Source organism: Palaemon carinicauda, chromosome 40 (genome assembly GCF_036898095.1).
Source record: "Palaemon carinicauda isolate YSFRI2023 chromosome 40, ASM3689809v2, whole genome shotgun sequence".
Classification (NCBI taxonomy): domain Eukaryota; kingdom Metazoa; phylum Arthropoda; class Malacostraca; order Decapoda; family Palaemonidae; genus Palaemon; species Palaemon carinicauda.
This window is the reverse complement of record NC_090764.1, coordinates 50,277,292-50,300,275: the sequence shown is the minus strand read 5'-3', so window position 1 is coordinate 50,300,275 and position 22,984 is coordinate 50,277,292. Positions and strand designations below refer to the sequence as shown.

Below are 22,984 nucleotides of genomic sequence, written 5' to 3'. Positions count from 1 at the left end.
CTCTCTCTCTCTCTCTCTCTCTCTCTCTCTCTCTCTCTCTCTTTTTTTTTAGAGTAGGGTGGGGTAGTACTTTTGGTTCACTTCATACAGTGCACTTGAGGCATAGTGTAAGATCCTTTTTGAATTAGGATTATCTGCAACTCTTGTCAATTTTAATCTGTAATCCTTCTTATTCAAAGGTTGTATTATTCATATGTATATGACACTATTAGGAAAGGATCTGGATGTGGGATCTGGATCTCGGGCACACTATTCTATCTCATTTCTCTTCTTATTTTGTTAATTCTTTATAGTTTATTTAAGAGATATTTATTTCAAGGTTACTGTTCTTGAAATATTTAATTTTTCCTTGTTTCCTTTCCTCACTGGGCTATTTTCCCTGTTGGAGCCCCCCAAGCTCACTAACAAAACATAACTATGAGAATCCAAGCCTTTTATCATTATTATGTAATTTCATTATTGTCATTATAACTATAAATGGATTTGTTATTTAGTGGAACAGACCTTTAGTTATTATTATGAATATCCTTCAGCCCAGGCATCTTGATGGCCTAAACCCTTTTCATAGTTTGAGGATTTGGGTTCCACAAGGATGACAGAGGCTATGACGGCTGGTCAAGAACTTCTCTATGACAGATTCAGTCTTGTTATAAAGGTCAATCCAGATCAGCCAGACAAAATTTGAGCCACAAGGTAGATAATTTGTAGATGATCTCACACTCTAAACTACTACTCAGTGGACCCACTTATCACTATTCTTTAATTACCTATCCTAATCAAAGCTTCCAAACTTTCTCTCTTGCTAGTTAGATAAGATGTGTTACCTAAGTGCTTCTCTGGCATCGTAATTAATACAGTAAAGTGTTGAGCTATACTACGAGGGTCAAAATCCCAATGGCTGATGGATAAATATAAAGCAGTTGTGCCTTAGTAGTGAAGTCATCAGTCATCTTGTACAAAAGTTGTTTGTGATTTCTTTGATACTTGGTGTGAAGATTTCATGCTATTATAGCAGAAATAAATGTATTCTATAATTTCTTTATAATATTGTTACAAAGTGTTGAGATAAAGTGGGTTTTTTGTACATACAAATATAATGTCATTGGTCATTGTTACTTGTAAACTCTTATAGATGTCAAATTTATATTGTTACACACAATAAAATTAAAGGCTGTTAGAATTAATTACATAACTAATAATGCATACTACATAAAGAATAGTGTAGCCTGGGAAGATCCTAATTAAAAGACCACTGTCTAGTGGTTTTCTTTTGTAACATCTTTCAACAATTTTTATTTCTGCCGGTAATTTCATTGATCATGCCTGAACAGCTTATAGCATTTGGATTAGATTAATTGTCCGTGGTGCCAGTATTTTGTAAAGAAGGTGATTCCTTTTGTTTTTTCTATGCTCCTATTTTTTATAATACTGTGCTGAAAATTTTTCAGTAAATTAATGTTATTGTGTTCTTCCACCTAACATTCATCACTATGTAATAGCAATAGTTATGATAGCAATACAGTTGAAATTCCTTAAATTTTTTTATTCTTTGTTTAATTTATATTTGATTAGTTTGATGTTGATAGATATTTTATAAGGTATTGAGAAAAAGATTTAAGTTGTTCTGTAGACTTACGAATAAGAGAAAATACTATTAGCATCAAACCTTAACTAGAATGCAGATGTTCTTGTAACTCCTGAAAGGTCTGCTAAAAGGTTCACTGATTTAACCTCAAGTGAAATTTGTGACATAGTTCAATTGACTCAAATAGTTTTGGAAATAATTATTCAGGAATATGAACCAGAGAATGTACAAATAGCTCTTCAAGATGGTCCAGCAGCTGGTCAAACCATTGAGGTAAGCTACATCATTTTTTTTTTATTGGAGAACTTGATCATAAAGGAAACCGAAGAATATTGTGTTTAAGTTTTTATGGGGATACTGTACATCTTTAATCAAATTATAATTTCCTATGTTTCTGCAAATTATAGTCTCAATACCATATGTTAACAATCTAACTGTAATTTTCCTCTGTTCATATAAATTATAGCCTCAATACTAGAAGTCAACAAATCTGTGATATGAGCAATATCATAACTAGAAGATTATTGAGGCTTCCTCAGAGGAGAGAATTTTTGTGTATCCTACCAAAGGTTAATTGTTCATGACTTAATATTGTACAATGAGTAAACAGATAAGTTGGCATTGGTTGTATCTTGGAGGAACACTATTTGGTAGTGCTACATGGACAGTGACCAGTGTAAATAATTTGAAAATCTGTTGCTTAGCCAAAGTATAATGAAAGTACCATGACCTCAGCTTTGGCTATCCAAAGAGCATAGCTCTTATTTCTGCAATATATATCATGTATGACAAAAATGTAGTTTAATCAATATCCTAACAATTACCGTAGAGTATATTTCTCTGCTGTATGGATTCTGGAAGGGATGATAAAACTCTTCACTCTCTTTAGCTTCAAATATTAATCAACGCACTTTATAGCAGGAGATAACTTTTCTTATATGTAATACTGTACTCTGCCTTTTCAACGTAAATCCCAGCTGTCTAGATTTAAATCTTTATCAATTGAATCAATCTCAGTGACTGACTAATCTATGAAGTGCCATAGATGGTGAGAGTAATATCTCTTTTTCTTAGTATTTACAAGATTAATTGCTAGAATTTTTCTTTTGGCAAATGCAGGATGTTTACCATCAAGTACTGGTATGTTCACAAAAATCCTTGGTATAATTGATGTCCTTAGTAAAATGAAACTCTTTTGCTTTATTCAAAATTACTTGGATGAAGCAGTAAAAGGTGAATTCTTTTTAATAAGCATTTACTCATATGTCAAACTGTCACTATTGATCTTATACCAAGAAAATAATTAGAATATTATTCAAGGTAAGTGATAACACATACTCTTCCAAAATTATTACTACACCACATTACCTGCTATGTAACAATGTATCATTGTCAGTCACTCAAGTAGTTCTTCACTTATGTTATGAACAACATACATTAAATACAGTAGTACAATAATAATTATTAACTTTATGAAATCACTCATTCAAGATATAGTTTTAGTGAGAACCTCCAATGAAGGCATAACAGGTAGCAATTCAATTATTTTTCTATAAGGATAATTTACTTTTTTCTCCCTTACCCTTGTATTCATAACGTTACTAACGACTTCATTTATCAATGCAGGAACTTACTTTTCGTAGATAAGAACCTAACAGTAACCTACGTAATTCACTTAATGTAGATATAAAACAATTATTACTTAGAACAGATGAATAAGACTTAGTACTTTCTTTCCTACCATAATAATAGTAAATTTACTTTCCTTTGAAACAAAACAATTTCCTTCACACATTCAAGAGAAGACAGAAATTTTGTAGGGAAAATATTTGTGTTGTTATTGAAGGAAGCTATAGAAGATATTATAGTTCCTTCAGGATTTTACAATTGTGTGTTTCTGGTACCAAAGCTCAAGGTGGATAGTAACCAGTTCTATGTGTTTTTTTTACTCAATTCACATACTGTATTCTAATTAGGATCTCTATGAAGACCCTTTTAACAGATCTAGTAGCTGTTCAGATGCTTATTTTCATGCACTAGTCCACCAAGATTTACAAATGTACCTCAGTTTCATGTTACAGTACAGGGTAAGGTTTATTTGTTAATTCAGAGGCCCGTTTCTATTTTGAGCACTGCTTCTAAAGTATTCACAAAATTGATGCCCCCAGTAGTAAAATGGTTGCAGCTGTTAGAAGTAAAGGAAATTTTTCATTTGGAAGATTGGTTACTCATCAGCAACAGTGAAGAAAGGCCTTCTTCTAGATCAAAGTGTTGTTTGTTTAACTTTTTTAAAACTGGAAATGTTAATCAATTTTTAGAAATTGAATGTGATTCCTCTTGGTTGATTTTTTATTTGTGAGTGGCAATAACCTCAGTTCCTTTTCAGGCTTTGTAAAAGAAAAGAAATCATTGTGCTCTCCTTATAGTCAAAGAGTTCAAAAAGAAAAAAAATTCTTTCTTCTCATAAATGGATGAGTCTTTTAGGGACTATAATTTCTTATGCTTGACTCAGAAGAGACCTTTTCAATTTCGTCTCGACAGTATTGGGACAGGTCAGTAAATCTAAAAAGTTATTACTGTATGCTGTGCATCAAGAATCAGGTGGAATTATTCTGTTGATGGGATTCTCATCAATGGCTTCTTCAAGGTGTGTCTCACAAATACATATGATTACCTAGAGTTACCAGCTGTGTTTAAGGCACTAGTTTAGTTAGAGAATAGGAAAAGAGTGAAAGGAAAAGAGATTGCTGTATATACAGACAACATGACAGCTTTGCCATTTTTCAAGAAACGAGAACAAGATCATGAACTATTACGTTGGAGAAAAACAAGGCCAATTATTCTACTACAGTACCTCGTTTTGTTCCTGAAAACATTGTGTCTTAGCAAACCGATAAAGTAGGAAAGATCAACTGGTACCCACAGATACTACCCATTGAGATACCACCTCTAGAGAGTTATTGGGTCCTTTGACTGGCCAGACAGTACTACGTAGGATCTCTCTTTCTGGTTACGACTCATTTTTCCTTTGCCTACACATACACCAATAGTCTGGCCTACTCTTTCCACATTCTCTTCTGTCTTCATGCATCTGACAACACTGAGATTACCAAACATTTCTTCTTTGCTCAAGGGGTTAACTACTGCACTGTAATTGTTCATTGGCTACTTTCCTCTTGGTAAGGGTAGAAGAGACTCTTTAGCTATGGTGAGCAGCTCTTCTAGGAGAAAGACACTCCACAATCAAACCATTGTTCTCTAGTTTTGGGTAGTGACATAGCCTTTGCACCATGGTCTTCCACTGTCTTGGGTTAGAGTTCTCTTACTTGAGGATACACTCGGGTGCGCTATTCTATCTTACTTCTTTTTGTCTTTGTTTTTTTTTTTTTGGAATTTTTAAAGTTTCTATATAAAAGAGTTATATTAATGTTGTTACTGTTCTCAAAGTATTTTATTTTAATTGTTTATTACTTCTCTTGTAGTTCATTTATTTCCTTATATCTTTTCCTCACTGGTCTATTTTTCCCTGTTGAAGTCCCTGGCCCCATAGCATCCTGCTTTCCCAACTAGGGTTGTAGCTTAGCTAGTAATAATGATAATAATAATAATAATAATGATAATAATAATAATAATAATAATAATAATAGCTCTTTACAGACATTTTGAGAGTTTTTAAAAACTGATAATATGACATGTTTTTCATCAGTAATGAATGAAAAGGATGTTATTGTTCTTCAGTTCAATATCTTCAAGGTTGGTCAGTGAATACCATGCTACAAAATTAGTCAAATTAGTAATTTATGCTTTTCCTCCTTTTTCCATGATTTGTCTAGTCATCAAGGTTTGTTACTCACAAAATGGAATGATAATTCTCATTAACCGATTTTTTACACAGAGCAAGTTGTTCACGGATCTGGGTCCAATCCTGCTGTGAAACAGAATAGGTATATTCAAACAACCATAAAATCAATAAGTACACCAAAACCCTTTTATTGTGCAGCTAACTGCATGAAAACTCCTCACTGTATCATGAAAGGTAGTTTTTTCCAAACTATCTAGATTGTCCATTATATCTACCAGAAGATTTTATACATATAGGTTATATCAGCATCAGTGGCATGCTTACTCTGTAAAATTAGAAAAATATCAGCAACTAAGACCAAACTTAAACAGCGCTATTCAGTTTTTTAGACTTCGTAGATATGAGAAAGATTTTACTATTCTATCATTTAAAGGTTATAGATCAATGTTGAATTAAGTGATGTACCCCTTTGGACTAGATTTAGTTACCAACATTGTGATTGGTGATACTATTAGTTCCGTCATCATTGAAAAATCTCTTGACTCTAGTCCTAATCAAGGAAGTTTGGATGGCATACTGAGTAATTAATAAGGCTTCAGTTTGAACATTGGACTAAGAACCCTTCAAGTATTTAGCAATTGAACCCAGTTCCTTTTAACCCATCTACAGCCAAAAGAGTGATCTGTAAGCTATCTCTACCACAAGGAAGTACAGTATTAATTGGACTTTTTCCAAGCTTCAGAGCCAAGAATGATATCTAAGTAAAAAGGGTTACCTCAATCTTATTCATTCCTACTCTGAAAGAGGTTTTGAGAAGTTGCTTTGTCCCATTAGAGGCTTTACATTTTATCTGAAGATGTCTGAACAAATGAGAGGAAGGGTTACATATCTCCTATGTGATATATGTAAACCTACAAGGTCACTATAAAAATGCTGTCATTTCTTTTGAAGAATACTGTTGTGGATGCTCATAAACAATAATATAAAATCTGTCTGCTATGGTTAACCGTGAAAGCTCATGATATTAGGACTCTATCTTCTAATTTAAGTTTTCCCATAAATATATCTTTGGAGAAAGTTTTAAACACATCATAGGGATGCTATGCTTCAGTGTTTATTAAACTTTATTTTTCAATATTAATCTTACCCGATGATCATGTAGCTGTCAACTCCGTTGCCCGACAGAAATCTACGGTCGGGATACGCCAGCGATCGCTATCCAGGTGGGGGTGTACACAACAGCGCCATCTGTGAGTAGGTACTCAAGTACTTCTTGTCAACAAGAACTCAATTTTTCCTCTGTCGTGCCGCCGGCAAGACCTACTTGGATACGCTGTTGATTTTGGAGTCTTTGTTCACGATTTGGTGATGTATTTGCTCTAAAGTTATAGCCTTCGCTATTCAGGAAGCTTTATCCTTAGCTTAGCAAGCTTTTGGAATTAATTTGGTTTATTGGTTAACGAACTTTGCTTAATTTTGGAATCCCCCCTTGACTACTACTAAATTCAAGATGTCTGACCAGTCCCAAGTTCCTAAATACAGGCAGTGTAGTGTTAGGACTTGTACTAGGCGTCTTCCGAAGGCCTCTATAGATCCTCACACCGTATGTTCCAATTGTAGGGGTAAATCCTGTCAATTGGAAGATCGATGTGGGGAATGTGCTGGGCTTTCGGAATTCGATTTTAACGAATTCCTTAGATATGCACGTAGGTTAGAGAAGGAGAGAGATAGGAGGAGTTCTTCTCGCTCTGTGGATTTTTCCTCTCCCCATGCCCCTCAACCTTTTCCTTCCCCTGTGGTGGTGACTCCCGAACCTGCTACGAGTGCTCAGCCTGTAATGGCTGATATGTTGCGTGCCATTCAGGCTCTCGGTGATAAGGTGGAGTCATTAGTTAGTGACCGTAATCAGCTCTTGGCAGATGTCAGAGAGCTGAAAGCGAAGAGTGCAGTGGGAAGTGTTAGTGCTAGTGATGTGCAAAGTGTCAGTGTCAGTGTTGCGCATGAGGGTACATCTGTGCGTGCCAGTCGTCCTCCCAGTCCGGGACCTCTTGCAAGCTCCCAAGCCCAGGGGAGAAGCAATGTCGAAGGACCAAAGGGTTCGGCAGGCCTTGATCGGCGCACGGATGTATCCTCAGTGGTTGCGGACGTATCTGTTAAGGATCGTCCCATCCACATACAGACGAATGAGCCCTTACATTCCTCGTCTGTGGAAGAAGTTTCCAGGAGGAAACGGTGGACCAAGGTCTCACGACCTCTCAAACGTAAGGTCCCTTCCGAGCGAGTCCAACGGCCCAGGTGTAGCCACTGGGTCAGTTCGGACTCGCCGCAGTCATCTGATGACTGCACACCTCCCAAGAGAGGTAGAGTGGTCCCTCAACAGGCTTCTGCTCCGTCTGTTGTTGCTCCAACCACAGTAGACCCTAAGTGGTCCATGCTGCAGACTATGCAGTCTCAGCTTGCGGCATTCATGCAGGAGTATCATGCCGAAAAGGTTAACACCTCTCCTGTTAACCTACAACCCGCAGAGGTTGTGCGCTCAGCAGATACTGCGGCTGCCTGCTCCCACACACCACCTGTGAGAGCGCCTCCACCTATGCGCAGTCCTCCCTGCCAGACGCATGTTCTTGCTGCACCATCTGCTAACATGCGTGAGCTGCCGCATCAGGAGTTGCCGGGTTCCAGCACTATGCGGCATTCTCCTCAGCCCATGCAGCATGCTCTGCAGACCTTACAGCATGCTCCGCATACCATGCAGCATGAGCCGCATACCTTACAGCATGCTCTGCATACCATACCGCATGCTCCTCAACCCACCGCAGCCCCTCCCACACACCAGCCCTCTGCTTTTGTTGTTGCCACCTCGCAGACCCTCCAGAAGCGGCATGATGTTGGATCCGCAGGTACGCATGCACCCGTTCTGCCGGATTCAGCCGTTCAGCTTTCTGCTCTGCCTTTGCCACTTACAACTCAGCTTTCGGATGATGGTGTATCGGATGATGAAGCTGCACATCTGGATGAGCCTCACTCTGATATTGAAGGACACAAGTCTACGCCTCCCTCCTTAGACTTTCGCAAAGTCCTTGCCTTGTTCAGGGACTTGTATCCTGAGCAGTTTGTGTCTGCAACCCCTCGTTCTCCTCCCTCCGAGTTTGCTCTGGGCATGCAGTCTGCTGCGCCTGCCTTCACCAAGCTTGTTCTCGCCAGATCATCTAGGAGAGCTTTGAGGGTTATGGGGGACTGGTTGCATTCCAAGAAGCAACTGGGAAGGACTTCGTTTGTCTTTCCGCCTCCCAAGCTTGCTTCTAAGTCGAGCGTCTGGTATGCCACGGGAGAGGAACCCGGCTTGGGGGTTCCTGCCTCTGCCCAGGCCGACTTCTCAAGTCTGGTTGACTCTCCCCGCAGGTTGGCTATGAGACGTTCGAAGATCTGCTGGTCCTTTTCAGATTTAGATCATCTGTTGAAGGGAGTCTTTCGTGCCTTCGAGATATTCAACTTCCTCGATTGGTGTTTGGGAGCCTTAAGCAGGAAGACTTCCCCTTCAGATAAGGACTCGGCCATGCTGATCATGTCTAGCATGGACAAGGCAATTCGGGATGGGTCTGGCGAACTTGCGGCTTCGTATGTATCAGGAGTCCTTAAGAAGAGAGAACATCTTTGCTCCTTCTTATCAGCTGGTATCACTCCTTGCCAGAAGTCGGAGTTGTTGTTTGCTCCTCTCTCCAAGTCTCTGTTTCCGGAGGAGCTGATTAAGGGGATGGCTGCCTCACTTATCCAGAAGGATACGCATGATCTGATGGCATCTTCTGCACGTAAGGCTAAAACCTTACCTTCCGTGCCTAGACCCTTCCGCCCTGCAGCAGTTGACACACCTGCTTCTAGGTTCATCCCGCCCTTTCGTGGCAGAGCCTCCAGCAGAGGAGGTTCCCGTGCAGACACTCACCGTGGCAAGTCCAAGAAGGGTTCCAAGTCCGCAAAAAGCAAGTTTTGACTCCCTTCCTCTCCAGACAGCAGTAGGAGCCAGACTCAAGACCTTCTGGCAAGCTTGGGAGAGCAGAGGTGCAGACGTTCAGTCTGTGAAGTGGCTAAGGGAGGGATACAGAATTCCGTTCTGCCTCAATCCCCCTCTAGCTACATCTCCCATCAACCTTTCTCCCAACTACAAGGAGAAGGACAAGAGGCTAGCGTTGCAACAAGAGGTGTCGCTCTTGCTACAAAAGGAAGCGGTGGTCATAGTCCGGGATCATCAATCCCCGGGCTTTTACAACCGTCTCTTCCTGGTAGCCAAGAAGACAGGAGGTTGGAGACCGGTGCTGGACGTCAGTGCTCTCAATGCTTTTGTCACCAAGCAGACGTTCACGATGGAGACGACGAAGTCGGTCCTAGCAGCGGTCAGGCAGGAGGACTGGATGGTCTCGTTAGACCTGAAAGACGCATACTTTCACGTCCCCATCCATCCAGACTCCCAACCTTTCCTAAGATTCGTTTTTGGAAAGGTTGTGTACCAGTTCCAAGCCCTGTGCTTTGGCCTAAGCACGGCACCTCTTGTGTTTACCAGACTGATGAGGAATATTGCGAAATTCCTTCACTTGGCAGACATCAGAGCCTCCCTCTATTTAGACGACTGGCTTTTAAGAGCTCCCACAAGTCGTCGCTGTCTGGAGAATCTCAGATGGACTATGGATCTGACCAAGGAACTGGGCCTCCTGGTCAATTTAGAGAAGTCCCAGCTCGTCCCATCCCAGACCATTGTCTACCTGGGTATGGAGATTCAGAGTCGAGCTTTTCGGGCTTTTCCGTCGGCCCCAAGGATCAATCAAGCCCTAGAATGCATCCAGAGCATGCTGAGAAGGAACCGATGCTCAGTCAGGCAGTGGATGAGTCTAACAGGGACACTTTCATCGCTGGCCCTGTTCATCAAGTTAGGGAGACTCCACCTCCGCCCCCTTCAGTATCATCTAGCTGCTCACTGGATAAAGGACATGACGCTAGAGACGGTCTCAGTTCCTGTTTCCGAAGAGATGAGGTCTACTCTAACGTGGTGGAAGAACAGCATTCTTCTCAAGGAAGGTCTACCTTTGGCTGTTCAGACCCCCGACCACCGTCTCTTCTCGGACGCATCGGACACGGGCTGGGGTGCGACACTGGACGGACAGGAATGCTCGGGAACATGGAATCAGGAGCAAAGGACACTTCACATCAATTGCAAGGAGTTGTTGGCGGTTCATCTGGCCTTGATAAACTTCAAGTCCCTCCAGCTAAACAAGGTGGTGGAGGTGAACTCCGATAACACCACAGCCTTGGCTTACATCTCCAAGCAGGGAGGGACGCATTCGAGGAAGTTGTTCGAGATCGCAAGGGACCTCCTCATTTGGTCAAAAGATCGAAAGCTCACGCTGGTAACGAGGTTCATTCAGGGCGATATGAATGTCATGGCAGATCGCCTCAGCCGGAAGGGTCAGGTCATCCCCACAGAGTGGACCCTTCACAAGAATGTTTGCTGCAGACTTTGGGCCCTGTGGGGTCAGCCAACCATAGATCTATTCGCTACCTCGATGACCAAGAGGCTCCCGTTGTATTGTTCTCCGATTCCAGACCCAGCAGCAGTTCACGTGGATGCCTTTCTGCTGGATTGGTCCCATCTCGACCTGTATGCATTCCCGCCGTTCAAGATTGTCAACAAGGTACTTCAGAAGTTCGCCTCTCACAAAGGGACACGGCTGACGTTGGTTGCTCCCCTCTGGCCCGCGAGAGAATGGTTCACCGAGGTACTGCAATGGCTGGTCGACGTTCCCAGGACTCTTCCTCTAAGAGTGGACCTTCTGCGTCAACCTCACGTAAAGAAGGTACATCCAAACCTCCACGCTCTTCGTCTGACTGCCTTCAGACTATCGAAAGACTCTCAAGAGCTAGAGGCTTTTCGAAGGAGGCAGCCAGAGCGATTGCCAGAGCAAGGAGGACATCCACTCTCAGAGTCTATCAGTCCAAATGGGAAGTCTTCCGAAGCTGGTGCAAGGCCAATGCAGTTTCCTCAACCAGTACCACTGTAACCCAGATTGCTGACTTCCTGTTACATCTAAGGAACGTAAGATCCCTATCAGCTCCTACGATCAAGGGTTACAGAAGTATGTTGGCAGCGGTTTTCCGCCACAGAGGCTTGGATCTTTCCACCAACAAAGATCTACAGGACCTCCTTAGGTCTTTTGAGACCTCAAAGGAACGTCGGTTGTCCACTCCAGGCTGGAATCTAGACGTGGTCCTAAGGTTCCTGATGTCATCAAGATTTGAACCGCTCCAATCAGCCTCTTTTAAGGACCTCACATTAAAAACTCTTTTCCTGGTGTGCTTAGCAACAGCTAAAAGAGTAAGTGAGATCCACGCCTTCAGCAGGAACATAGGTTTCACATCTGAAACGGCTACATGTTCCTTGCAGCTCGGTTTTTTGGCTAAAAACGAGCTTCCTTCCCGTCCTTGGCCTAAATCGTTCGAGATCCCAAGCCTGTCCAACTTGGTGGGGAACGAACTGGAGAGAGTACTTTGCCCAGTTAGAGCTCTTAGGTACTATCTAAGAAGGTCAAAGCCATTACGAGGACAATCAGAAGCCTTATGGTGTGCTATCAAGAAGCCTTCTCTACCAATGTCTAAGAACGCAGTTTCTTACTACATCAGGCTTCTGATTAGAGAAGCACATTCTCATCTGAAGGAAGAAGACCTTGCTTTGCTGAAGGTAAGGACACATGAAGTGAGAGCTGTGGCTACTTCAGTGGCCTTCAAACAGAACTGTTCTCTGCAGAGTGTTATGGATGCAACCTATTGGAGAAGCAAGTCAGTGTTCGCATCATTCTATCTCAAAGATGTCCAGTCTCTTTACGAGAACTGCTACACCCTGGGACCATTCGTAGCAGCGAGTGCAGTAGTAGGTGAGGGCTCAGCCACTACATTCCCATAATCCCATAACCTTTTTAACCTTTCTCTTGAATACTTTTTATTGTTGTTCTTTGGGTTGTACGGTCGGCTAAGAAGCCTTCGCATCCTGGTTGATTTGGCGGGTGGTCAATTCTTTCTTGAGAAGCGCCTAGGTTAGAGGTTGTGATGAGGTCCTTCAGTATGGGTTGCAGCCCTTTATACTTCAGCACCTAAGAGTCGTTCAGCATCCTAAGAGGACCGCTAGGCTCAGTAAGGAAGACGTACTTAAAAAAGGCAGAGTAATGGTTCAAGTCGACTTCCTTACCAGGTACTTATTTATTTTATGTTTGTTATTTTGAATAACTGATAAAATGAAATACGGGATACTTAGCTTCTTTGTTAACATGTATGCTGGTCTCCACCCACCACCCTGGGTGTGAATCAGCTACATGATCATCGGGTAAGATTAATATTGAAAAATGTTATTTTCATTAGTAAAATAAATTTTTGAATATACTTACCCGATGATCATGAATTAAAGGACCCACCCTTCCTCCCCATAGAGAACCAGTGGACCGAGGAGAAAATTGAGTTCTTGTTGACAAGAAGTACTTGAGTACCTACTCACAGATGGCGCTGTTGTGTACACCCCCACCTGGATAGCGATCGCTGGCGTATCCCGACCGTAGATTTCTGTCGGGCAACGGAGTTGACAGCTACATGATCATCGGGTAAGTATATTCAAAAATTTATTTTACTAATGAAAATAACATTTCAGAGGTTATATTTTATTTTAATAAATGGGCTCCGAAGGGGAATTTTTTAGGTAAATCGACTTTTGGAGAAATAATTTTCAGCAGTATTTTTAAGTAGATTTTAAAGGATGAAAAGTTAGATAACTATTTTTTTCAAGTTGCTGCTGAAAATTAGTCATAAAATTAATTTTTATAAATTTAGATTTGTTATCTTTGTTAGTTTGAAATCAAAATTGTATATGAATTTCAGTTGGGCAGTTAAAGATGTGTGTATCCCCCGAGTACATTATAGAACTTTGACATGTTTATCCTGCTTTTGCTAGACTGACAATCACTTGTCATCTATACCAGGGCTATGTGTATTCAGCACAGGAATTTCAGCATTTTTTGAAATTAACTTAATTTTTAAACGAAAATGAATTATTTCGATAAAAATGAATTATTTCAATACTTACTTGAAATATATGTATGTTTCCATCCACCTCTTCACACCCTAAACCTAAGAAGATTGAGAAGCTAAAATAGCAGTGGGTGGGGGAAGGCATTGTGTTCAAAATCATTCCATTCTATGCTGCATCTTTCCTGTGAGAACAAAGTGTATTACATACATCTTTACGAAGTTTTATTTTTTTATCTTTATTTCATTTTTGTTGTTGTTGATCGTTTCATACTTAGAATGAATAGCACATGAATTTCAGGTAAGCATTAGAATCATTATTTTAGTGTAAATATTAAGTTTTTTCTAGAGTTCACAGGAAGACCTGTAGGACATTAGCATCTTTCATCAGGTTTTAAGGAGTCCAACATACCTTATGGTTATAATGTCAGGGTTTGTCTTTGCAACAAGTGTGTGAGATACACACCATATTGAATTAAAATCACTCATAGAAATATTGAGATGTTATCAGCCCCCTGTCAGTGCTTATTTTGTTTCCCTGTGAGTATATATTCTGTTAGATGAAAGATATGACCAAGAATACACATCTGTTAAGACCTGTTAGAAATTTGTGTTTATACAGTAATTTAAAAACCCAAAGACTGTTCAGAGTACTCTGATAGATTTTCCTTGTATGGAACTTCTCAAAAGACAACCAAGAAGACAATCACCTTCTAGCTCTGTAGTGCATACAAAAATATGCCTGGGTCTAAAACCTCCCTTGTGAAAATGAGTGCTCACAAGAACAAAAAACATTCCCATCGGTGGTTTTAGAAAAATAGCTATGGATATCAGTACTATAAAGATTGAATTTAGCAAATGCTCAGCGACCTTTAAGCCTTCACATATTTTTAAGATATGACTCAATAAATGACTGGTTTCACAAAGAATTTACGTTTTGCGATCTTTAGGGAGTAAGTAAGAGGCTATGTAACTGTCATTGAAATGCCAGAACACACATCTATTAAGCCATACAACCTAGAGGTTTTATTTTGCTCTTAACATAAACATTGTTAACCCTGTATGACTGGGCAATATGAATTTCATATGGCAACAGCTCCAGTATCTGACATCAATTTGACACTAATTATCTAATTGATACCTAAGGTATAGAGATTCAGATACAGAGTTATAGGTTTGCTATTAATAAATATAATAAAAAAATAAACTAGTAAATTCAAATGAAAAAAGAAAGGACCTTATCCTCAGTTTCCCACCTCTCTTGCACATTCAAGGTGGCAAGATCTTACCAAATGAAATACTGTATGAAGGTCCTTGACAGTCAGGATATATTGAACCTACTGCTGACATGCTCCAAAGTGCTGAGTGAGACTGGGGCTGTCTTCGTGCTTTTAATAGTGTTTGTCCTTGAGGAAGTTGTTTGTATAAAAAATCTGTTTCACACAATATTTTATGGAAATAATTTATTTTGCTGGCAGGTTAAGAATGCAGTATGATAATTTTATGGAACCTGATGGCCTTAAACATATTTTCCATTGCTCTTAATATTTCCTATCTGACTAAGAAATTACTGCTAATGCTTTAGTAATTAGTAAGGATCTGTTTTATATCTATAATTTGATTCTATAAACAGTGTAAAGAACTAAAATGCATCAGCAAGTGTCATGGAGGTATTCTTTTTTTCTTTACAGCATGTTCATTTCCATGTTGTACCTCTCAGTATGGTTACTAGAAAGAAACTTCAGGGTCATGAAGTTTCTGGGAAATGGAGAGATGTACAAGTAATGGAAGAAGAGGCAAGCAAGCTTCGACAGATTGCCATAAATAACAGATCAAATCTGTTTGACAAGCCACCAGTTATTTTTAAGTAAGTATTTTCTTGACTTTGTTGGATTAGTTTTCCGTGATACTTGTATTCACCTTATTTATTTTTGCCTATTTTTGACTGAACAGGCATGTGAAAAAATTTAGGTGTCCCATTTAAGGGGACCGTACACCATGGTATTTTGACATAGCAACTTTCAGAAATCGAAAATTGTTTTATTGCTTCTATGTATGCGGATACATATCGTACATGCTCTCCAGAAGTTTCAGCCAATTATTTTTACAAATAATGAAGATATAGTGGTCTTTAAATGATGACGTCATCCTTACTGCGTCGTCTGCAGGACAGTTTGACAGGATCGTCTTTGTGTGTTTATTTTTGCATATATATATATATATAGCAATTTTTTTACTTATGTTTCGAAATCTTGTACGTCTGGCAGAAATGTAAGGCATTGGTAGAGGGTAGGTGAACGAAAACTATGAGCTACGAGAACAGCAGCCAGAGTTTCCAAAGACGTATAGAAGTTATAATGCATGTGTTTGTTTACTTGCAGTTCTTATGTACATTGTGTTTTCACAACATCCTTGGGAACTTTATAACAAGGCCAATGTTACCTAATGTCATAGAAAGAACAAAAAGTAAGCCGAGAGCAAGAAAAAAGAACCAAGAAGAGAGGGAAACATGAATAAGAGTACAGTACAAAGCTAAAACATGCTAACTAAAACTCTGGCAACTCATGACGCCCTTACGCCAAGTGTAATAGTAAACATGGGTTTAAATACCACGTTTAGGGTGCGTTTATGTAGGAATAAACAACAAACATACAAAGTAAGTTATCATTATAATGATATCTTGATTTCTTCAAGAAAAGAAGCAAAAATTCGTTGCAAATCTTTGGGAGCTCTAAACATACTTACTGTATTCACACTTAATCACATTTTTCTCACTTATTTATTGTTCGATTTAAGAGAGAAAGAAATTGAAAAGAAGAAGAAAAATCCCACAATTTTGTGTACCAGAATATTGATTTTCCTTTATCTCTTTGTCATGAATGTTTTACGTCTAGACGAAGAAAATTAAGAAAAAATTCATTAAAAAAAAAAAGGAAAATAAAAAAATCTTTCACAGAATTATTTGATTTATAAAGAAGTTTTGATGGTATGATTTTCAAAACAATTGGTGTCATATTAGTGGTGAAAAATGTACCTAAAATTTTTTCTAAAATCATGATTTTTGCTAATACAGTATATCTAAAAGTTGTTGATCAAATGACTTGAAATTTTTATATGTTGAAGGTATCATGTATGTCTAAAACATATATAGAAATTGTTTATTTTGAATAATTAGAACAAACAGTTCTTGGCATGGCAGACGGTCCCCTTTAATGGTATTTGGAGATAATTACACATGAATATGTTTGTTTAGTTTCTGATAGTTCCAACCAAAAACCTAGTAAAGTAGTTAGTAGACTATCTGAATTAAAACTACATTACAACAGTATCATGCCATTGCTTTCATGAGGTCTATAGGAGTAGCCTTAGTATTGATTGTTAACCCATTCTAAGTAATTCTTTTGTCTATGGTGGAAATTAGTTAATGTGATTAGAAAGTAGGCTTTCCATACATTTATTATTTTCACGTAGAGAAAATATGACAAATCTCTGCTATAAATGAATATGGATAAGGCATTGGTGATGGGAGTATGGTCCCATTTGTATTGCATGTTGTATCTGAGAGTGATAACCTCAAGAGATTGGTCCTTACAACTAAGGTACAAACAAGTTTGTTTAATATATTAGAAAATTGACATGATAAGGTTATTTAGTTGGATTCATGACAACCTAGCACAGTACCCGTAACCTAACAGTAACACTCTCCCTATTTGATCAATTTTACTTATATTGAGTGGAAAATTCAATAGTGATCATGGCCGACCCCTAGTCCATGCTAGTCTATACCAAACTATGCAGCATAGTTAACCTACTCAATACAGAATACATGCTAAGCCAATAATACCAATAATTCCATGAAAAAGAAAATATAAGCTCAGCACTGTAGTATGAATGATTTCCAATTAATGCGTTTTTCATTTACCTGAAATACATTTAAAGTAAAAGGTCTCGCCCTATGCAAAACACATGCTGAGCAAATAACATCCATTAAATCTAAAAGAAAACACTACTATGCAACAATCATCACAATTTATTATAGACTTGTAAAGTTGTCACAGACTTCAGTAGAATAAAGAATGAAGCATATTCAATTGAGGAAAAGAAAAGGTCAGCCACACCCCTCTTGTGTTGAAACCTTCTGACAGGTAAGCAGGCTATCAAAAAACGAAATACTTTTTCCTCCGTTTGACTTCGAATGTTCTTCATGTACTTTTTCTTTTTCATATTTCTGGGTCGACCTGTGACGGCCGGTGAAAAGTCCTTCTTTGTACTTTTTCTGATATAAATCTTCCAAATATACCAGAGAAAATTAAAGCATGGAATGCAGAGGTTACACCCCTCGCGCGAGCACCTTGTTGGTGTCGTATATCTAACAAGGGCGTTTGTAAAACACTATTCACAGGCTGTCTTCCATTTAGATAATCCCTTCATCAAAGGGGGAGGGCCGTGACAGGCCCTAGAGAATACAGTTGGGTTACCCTACCGACACCTACCACTCGCGCTCACCAGGTCATCCTTCTGATTTTGGACTTGCAAACAAGTTGAGTTTTTTGGGCACAGTGTTTTTTCGAAGAGTTTCTCGTTATTTCAACATGACTGACGTTGCTACTTCACCCTTACCAATGTTAAGTACCATAGTTGTTTTGGCAGCTTTTGGCAGTACCGGGCATTTGTTCTGTTTCCAATATGGTGGTTTTTAGTTTTGGAAGCGATTCTCCTGCCGAGGTATCGGCAGCCATTTTGGGTCATGTTCGCTTCGGTAAATTTTCTAGTTATTTTTGCCCATCTGGTACTCTGTCATCTAGGTTATATCACTTACGTTTTATGGCCTTTTTGTGTTATCATTAATTATTATTAGTTTTTACTTTGGTATTTATTTGCTTGCAAGTCCAATTTGGACCTACGAAGAATAGCGATTTAAAGAATAGCGGTTTAAAGTACAGCGAATTAAAGTTTAGCGATTTAGTCTGTTAGTTTGTACTCGCCTCAGAGGCTTCGATTTAGACTATATCCTTGTTTATTTGTTACGTTGTCGTTATTCTTCGTTCTTGGTTATTACAATTACTAAGAAAAAGCAATCAATTTTATTAATTTTCTTATTTTATTGTGTGATGTTAGTTTTTTATTATGTAACCTTGAGAGCGAAAACAGAGAGTGCTCGTTCCCTGTTCTACAGATATGAGTTATCCCTTCTCTCGTTTTCTTTGTTAGCTCGAGTAAGAGAGGTGAATTTCCTGTTCTCCGTTTTTATACGATCACAAGTTATTCAGGCCTCCTCTTAGTATCAGAGTTGATGATAGTACGTTTAATATTATAAACGTTTTTATTGATGTGGTTACTGTTAATATAGCTAACACTATTAATAGGTACGTTAGTGTATGAGTCATTAATTGGGGTCGTTTTATACCGACACCCTTAGCTCCGCCTTGAGTTATGCTTAGCTCCGCCTTGAGTTATGCTCCGCTATAATGGATACTCATTGGGTGAGAACTAGTTATCGTACCGGAGCAGATTTTTGGAGTGCAACGGTGAAATCCGGCACTCGGACTCCGGCTGAAGCCTTTTACACACGAACCTTTGTCATGTTTGATCATAATTACACCGTTACGGCCCCCTTTTTCATCGTATCTCCGGCTTCACTGGAGATAACACATTCATTGAGGTTAATGTTATCGTACCGGAGACGGTCACGATATTACGATGACGGGCCTTTGCTACCGGATCTCCGGTACAAACAGATCAAGCAGACGTCCAGAACTTTTTTCATCGAATCTCCGGCTTCGCTGGAGATAACACAAACATTCATTGAGGTTAATGTTATCGTACCGGGGACGGTCACGATATCACGGTGACGGGCCTTTGCTACCGGATCTCCGGTACAAACAGAGATCAAGCAGACGTCCAGAACCGGAGTTAACAATGTGATACCGATGAAGATTTCACAGTTTCATTATTACGGTCCCTTTTTCATCGAATCTCCGGCTTCACTGGAGATAACACAGACATTCAGTATTAGAGAATGTTATCGTACCGCTGAGGATCACGTTTTCACGATGACGGACCTTTGTCACTGGTTCTCCGGTACAAACAGAGATCAATCAGACGATCAGAATCAGGGTATGAACCCTTTTTCATGAATAATCACAATATCGTTATTACGACCCTTTTCATCGAATCTCCGGCTTAACCGGATATTGTACAGGCGATCAGCATTGAGGTTAATATTAGATTTCCTCTGGTATTCACGTTGTCACTATGACGGACCTTTGTTTGTACCGGAGATTGTTACCGGAGCTCCGGTACAGACAGAGATCACTCAGACCACGGGTGGCCAATCTTTTGTTTTAGCTGTAAAGGAAAGGATTTAACATGAATGCAAAGTAAACTGTACTTACTTTAATGACACTTTGAATTTGCGTTGGTAATATTCATTAGCTATTCTTGAAAGTCCTAATAAAAATATATGAACATAACTATGCCTATATTTATGCATATATTTAATTCTAACTACGTATAAATATGGATAAATATCCATACAACATCGTGTTCAAATAGAAATAAATTAATTATGCCTATATTTATGCATATTCAATTCTAACTATGTATAAATATGGATAAATATCCATACAACATCGTGTTCAAATGGAAATAAATTAATTATGCCTATATTTATGCATATTCAATTCTAAATACAGTGAACCCTCGTTTATCGCGGTAGATAGGTTCCAGACGCGGGCGCGATAGGTGAAAATCCGCGAAGTAGTGACATCATATTTACCTATTTATTTAACATGTATATTCGGACTTTTAAAACCTTCCCTTGTACGTAGTACTGTTAACAAACCACCCTTTAATGTACAGAACACTTAATGCATGTACTACAGCACCCTAAACTAAAACAGGCACAAATATTAAAGGCGATTTTATATCATGCGTTTCCTAAACACCTAAAAAGCACGATAAAAAATGGCAACCAATGTTTTGTTTACGTTTATCTCTGATTATAATGAAGAAACAAACGCATTTACACATCTATGTATAGGTTAGTTTTTGCATCAATTATATTGATTATTCAGTACAGTATGTTGATTTGGTTATTACTAATGTTTTACTTAATTTTTCTTAGGACTTCCAAATGAAATGTTTTTGTTTATGACGCTGCCTGAAACGACGGCGTCATGACGTACGTTCAGTTAACAAACTAAGGAATTTAACGCCATGATGAAAGTGATAAATAATGATATTACAGTAAAAGCTTTTAGAAAATATGTTATTACAAATATTATTTACCGTATCTATATAAAATCATACATACGTAGCAAAGCAGGAAAACAATCTATGAGAGAGAGAGAGAGAGAGAGAGAGAGAGAGAGAGAGAGAGAGAGAGAGAGAGTTGTTTTACATACGTAAATGTAAATTTTAAACAAACAAAAAAAAAGCCCCATTTCATATAAAATAGATTACAAATATTTTACTTTATCATATTACAGTAGTCTGTATAATACTGTAAAGTTCAGTACAGTATGTTGTTGTTATAGTGGTGGTGATGAAATTCTCACGAAACAAAAACACGCCATTTGATTACAACAGCTGATTCATTCTCTCTCTCTCTCTCTCTCTCTCTCTCTCTCTCTCTCTCTCTCTCTCTCTCTCTCTCTCTCTCTCTCTCTCTCTCTTCGTGTTATACAATACTTACATTTAGATGAAGAAACTAAAATTAGTTTTCTTAGTGTCAATTAAATACGAAACGAAAAAATTAGGCCGAGTCTACATCCATTTCAATCATAGCTAAAAATACGGCATCCGATTTCATCAGCAAACCACTATTTTTTGGGAAATATAATTTTATTCTAGAAAATTTCCACTCTTTAAATAGTTAATTGCACATTAAGAAAGCGTGTACTTTTGTTTTTAAATTTCGGGTGTGTTTTAAAAATCGAGTATTGTTGACTTCTTTTTGTTTTACTTTTGGCTGTGATTAGATCAGCTGTCATCTAGCTGCCGCTCTTGAGTGTGTACGAATACACTAACAAAATATCATTTATACCATTTCTTAACTTATTCAAACCGTCTACAGTATACAGTTGATATTACATAAGCACCAATGTGTTATAACCTATAAAATTTTTTTGGTTATTACATTTAACCCTCTCTCTCTCTCTCTCTCTCTCTCTCTCTCTCTCTCTCTCTCTCTCTCTCTCTCTCTCTCTCTCTCTCTCTCTCTTTCTCTCTCTCTCTACCTCTCTCTCTCTACCTCTATCTCTACCTCTCTCTCTCTCTCTGTGGGCTACTTTTCACTACCTCCCATTCCTTACCTCTCTCTATCTCTCTAACAAATGATATCTTTGTTGCTCCTCAAAGTTTCATTTATATTGAAAATCGATCATGATTCAATTTTCCTTACTTTCTCCAATCTCGCACCATCGGTCACATCGCGGTATTTTCGATATTTCCGGAAAATCCGCGATATATGTATATACATGGGTTATGAAAAAAATCCGCGAAGTGGTGAATCCGCGATGGTCGAACCGCGAAGTAGCGAGGGTTCACTGTATGGATAAATATCCATACAACATAGTGTTCAAATAGAAATAAGTTTCCACTCAGTACTGGGAACCGAACGTTAGCCCCTTCTAATGAAGGGCCAGGTCGAGACCAACCATGCCATGAGAGGCTATCTACTGTTCCTTGAGACTCTGGTCAGTGAACAGATGAATCAATAGAATACTAATATACAGTAAATAATGTTAGACCCGGTTCTGAACGTCTGAGTCAGGGGTGGCCAACCTGTGGCGAATGTGCCAACAGTGTCACATTTCATGAATACAAGTGTCGAACTATACCCCAAAAGATAGTACATTAAATGACTTTTCTTTAAAATTGATTTTTATGAATTATACAGCTGATCCCAGCCTGTGAATAGGATCACTAACCAAAGTTCAAGGAACATCCAGACTTATGTCCCCTTTCTGTTACAGAAGGTTCGCCTACATGGTTCCCGTCAGGATGATGATGAATCTCTCTGGCCTGCAAGAGAGGCTCTCCGCCCTTGGGTATCAAGGTTGGGAAGAAATGCTCCATCTAGAGGTCCCTATCTCCTCAGAGTGTCCTCTCTAAGGTTGGACGACGACCCCATGGACGGGCAGGTAGGTGGGGATGAGTTTTGAGCCTTCAGCTTTGCAATTACTTACGTCACCGACCTAGGACCCTTAAAGGATCGTGATGTTCATGTTACCCTGCATAAACCGTGACTGCTAAAAGCAACACATTCTAGGGAAAACCAAGGGGCTATGACGGAGCTCAAAGGTATGGTGGTGAGTCGGATCCGTTCAGGAACTCGGATATCTCCCCCTACAGCCCCAGGCGTATCGAAGTAACCTCCTTCAATAAAAACAACGCATAGAGATTTGCCTTACATGTTCCATATATAGATGGTACCATAAATCTGGATGGCATAGATGTCCTCCCTCTGGGGGACCTAGATTTTACTCCCAGGTACTAGAATTCCCATTCAACGGATTCGTTCGATTGAAAGAGATTGC

General features: G+C 39.1%; 1 protein-coding gene across 1 annotated transcript in view; it reads left to right on the top strand.

The window, feature by feature from the left end:
• Nucleotides 1–22,984, top strand: part of NitFhit (NFT-1 protein) — a 170,758-nt gene that overhangs the window by 87,503 nt on the left and 60,271 nt on the right. Inside the window, exons 8-9 of the mRNA XM_068363713.1 lie at nucleotides 1,683–1,858; nucleotides 15,134–15,309. Coding sequence (XP_068219814.1) covers nucleotides 1,683–1,858; nucleotides 15,134–15,309 — 352 coding nt within the window. The remainder of the gene's footprint in view (nucleotides 1–1,682; nucleotides 1,859–15,133; nucleotides 15,310–22,984) is intronic.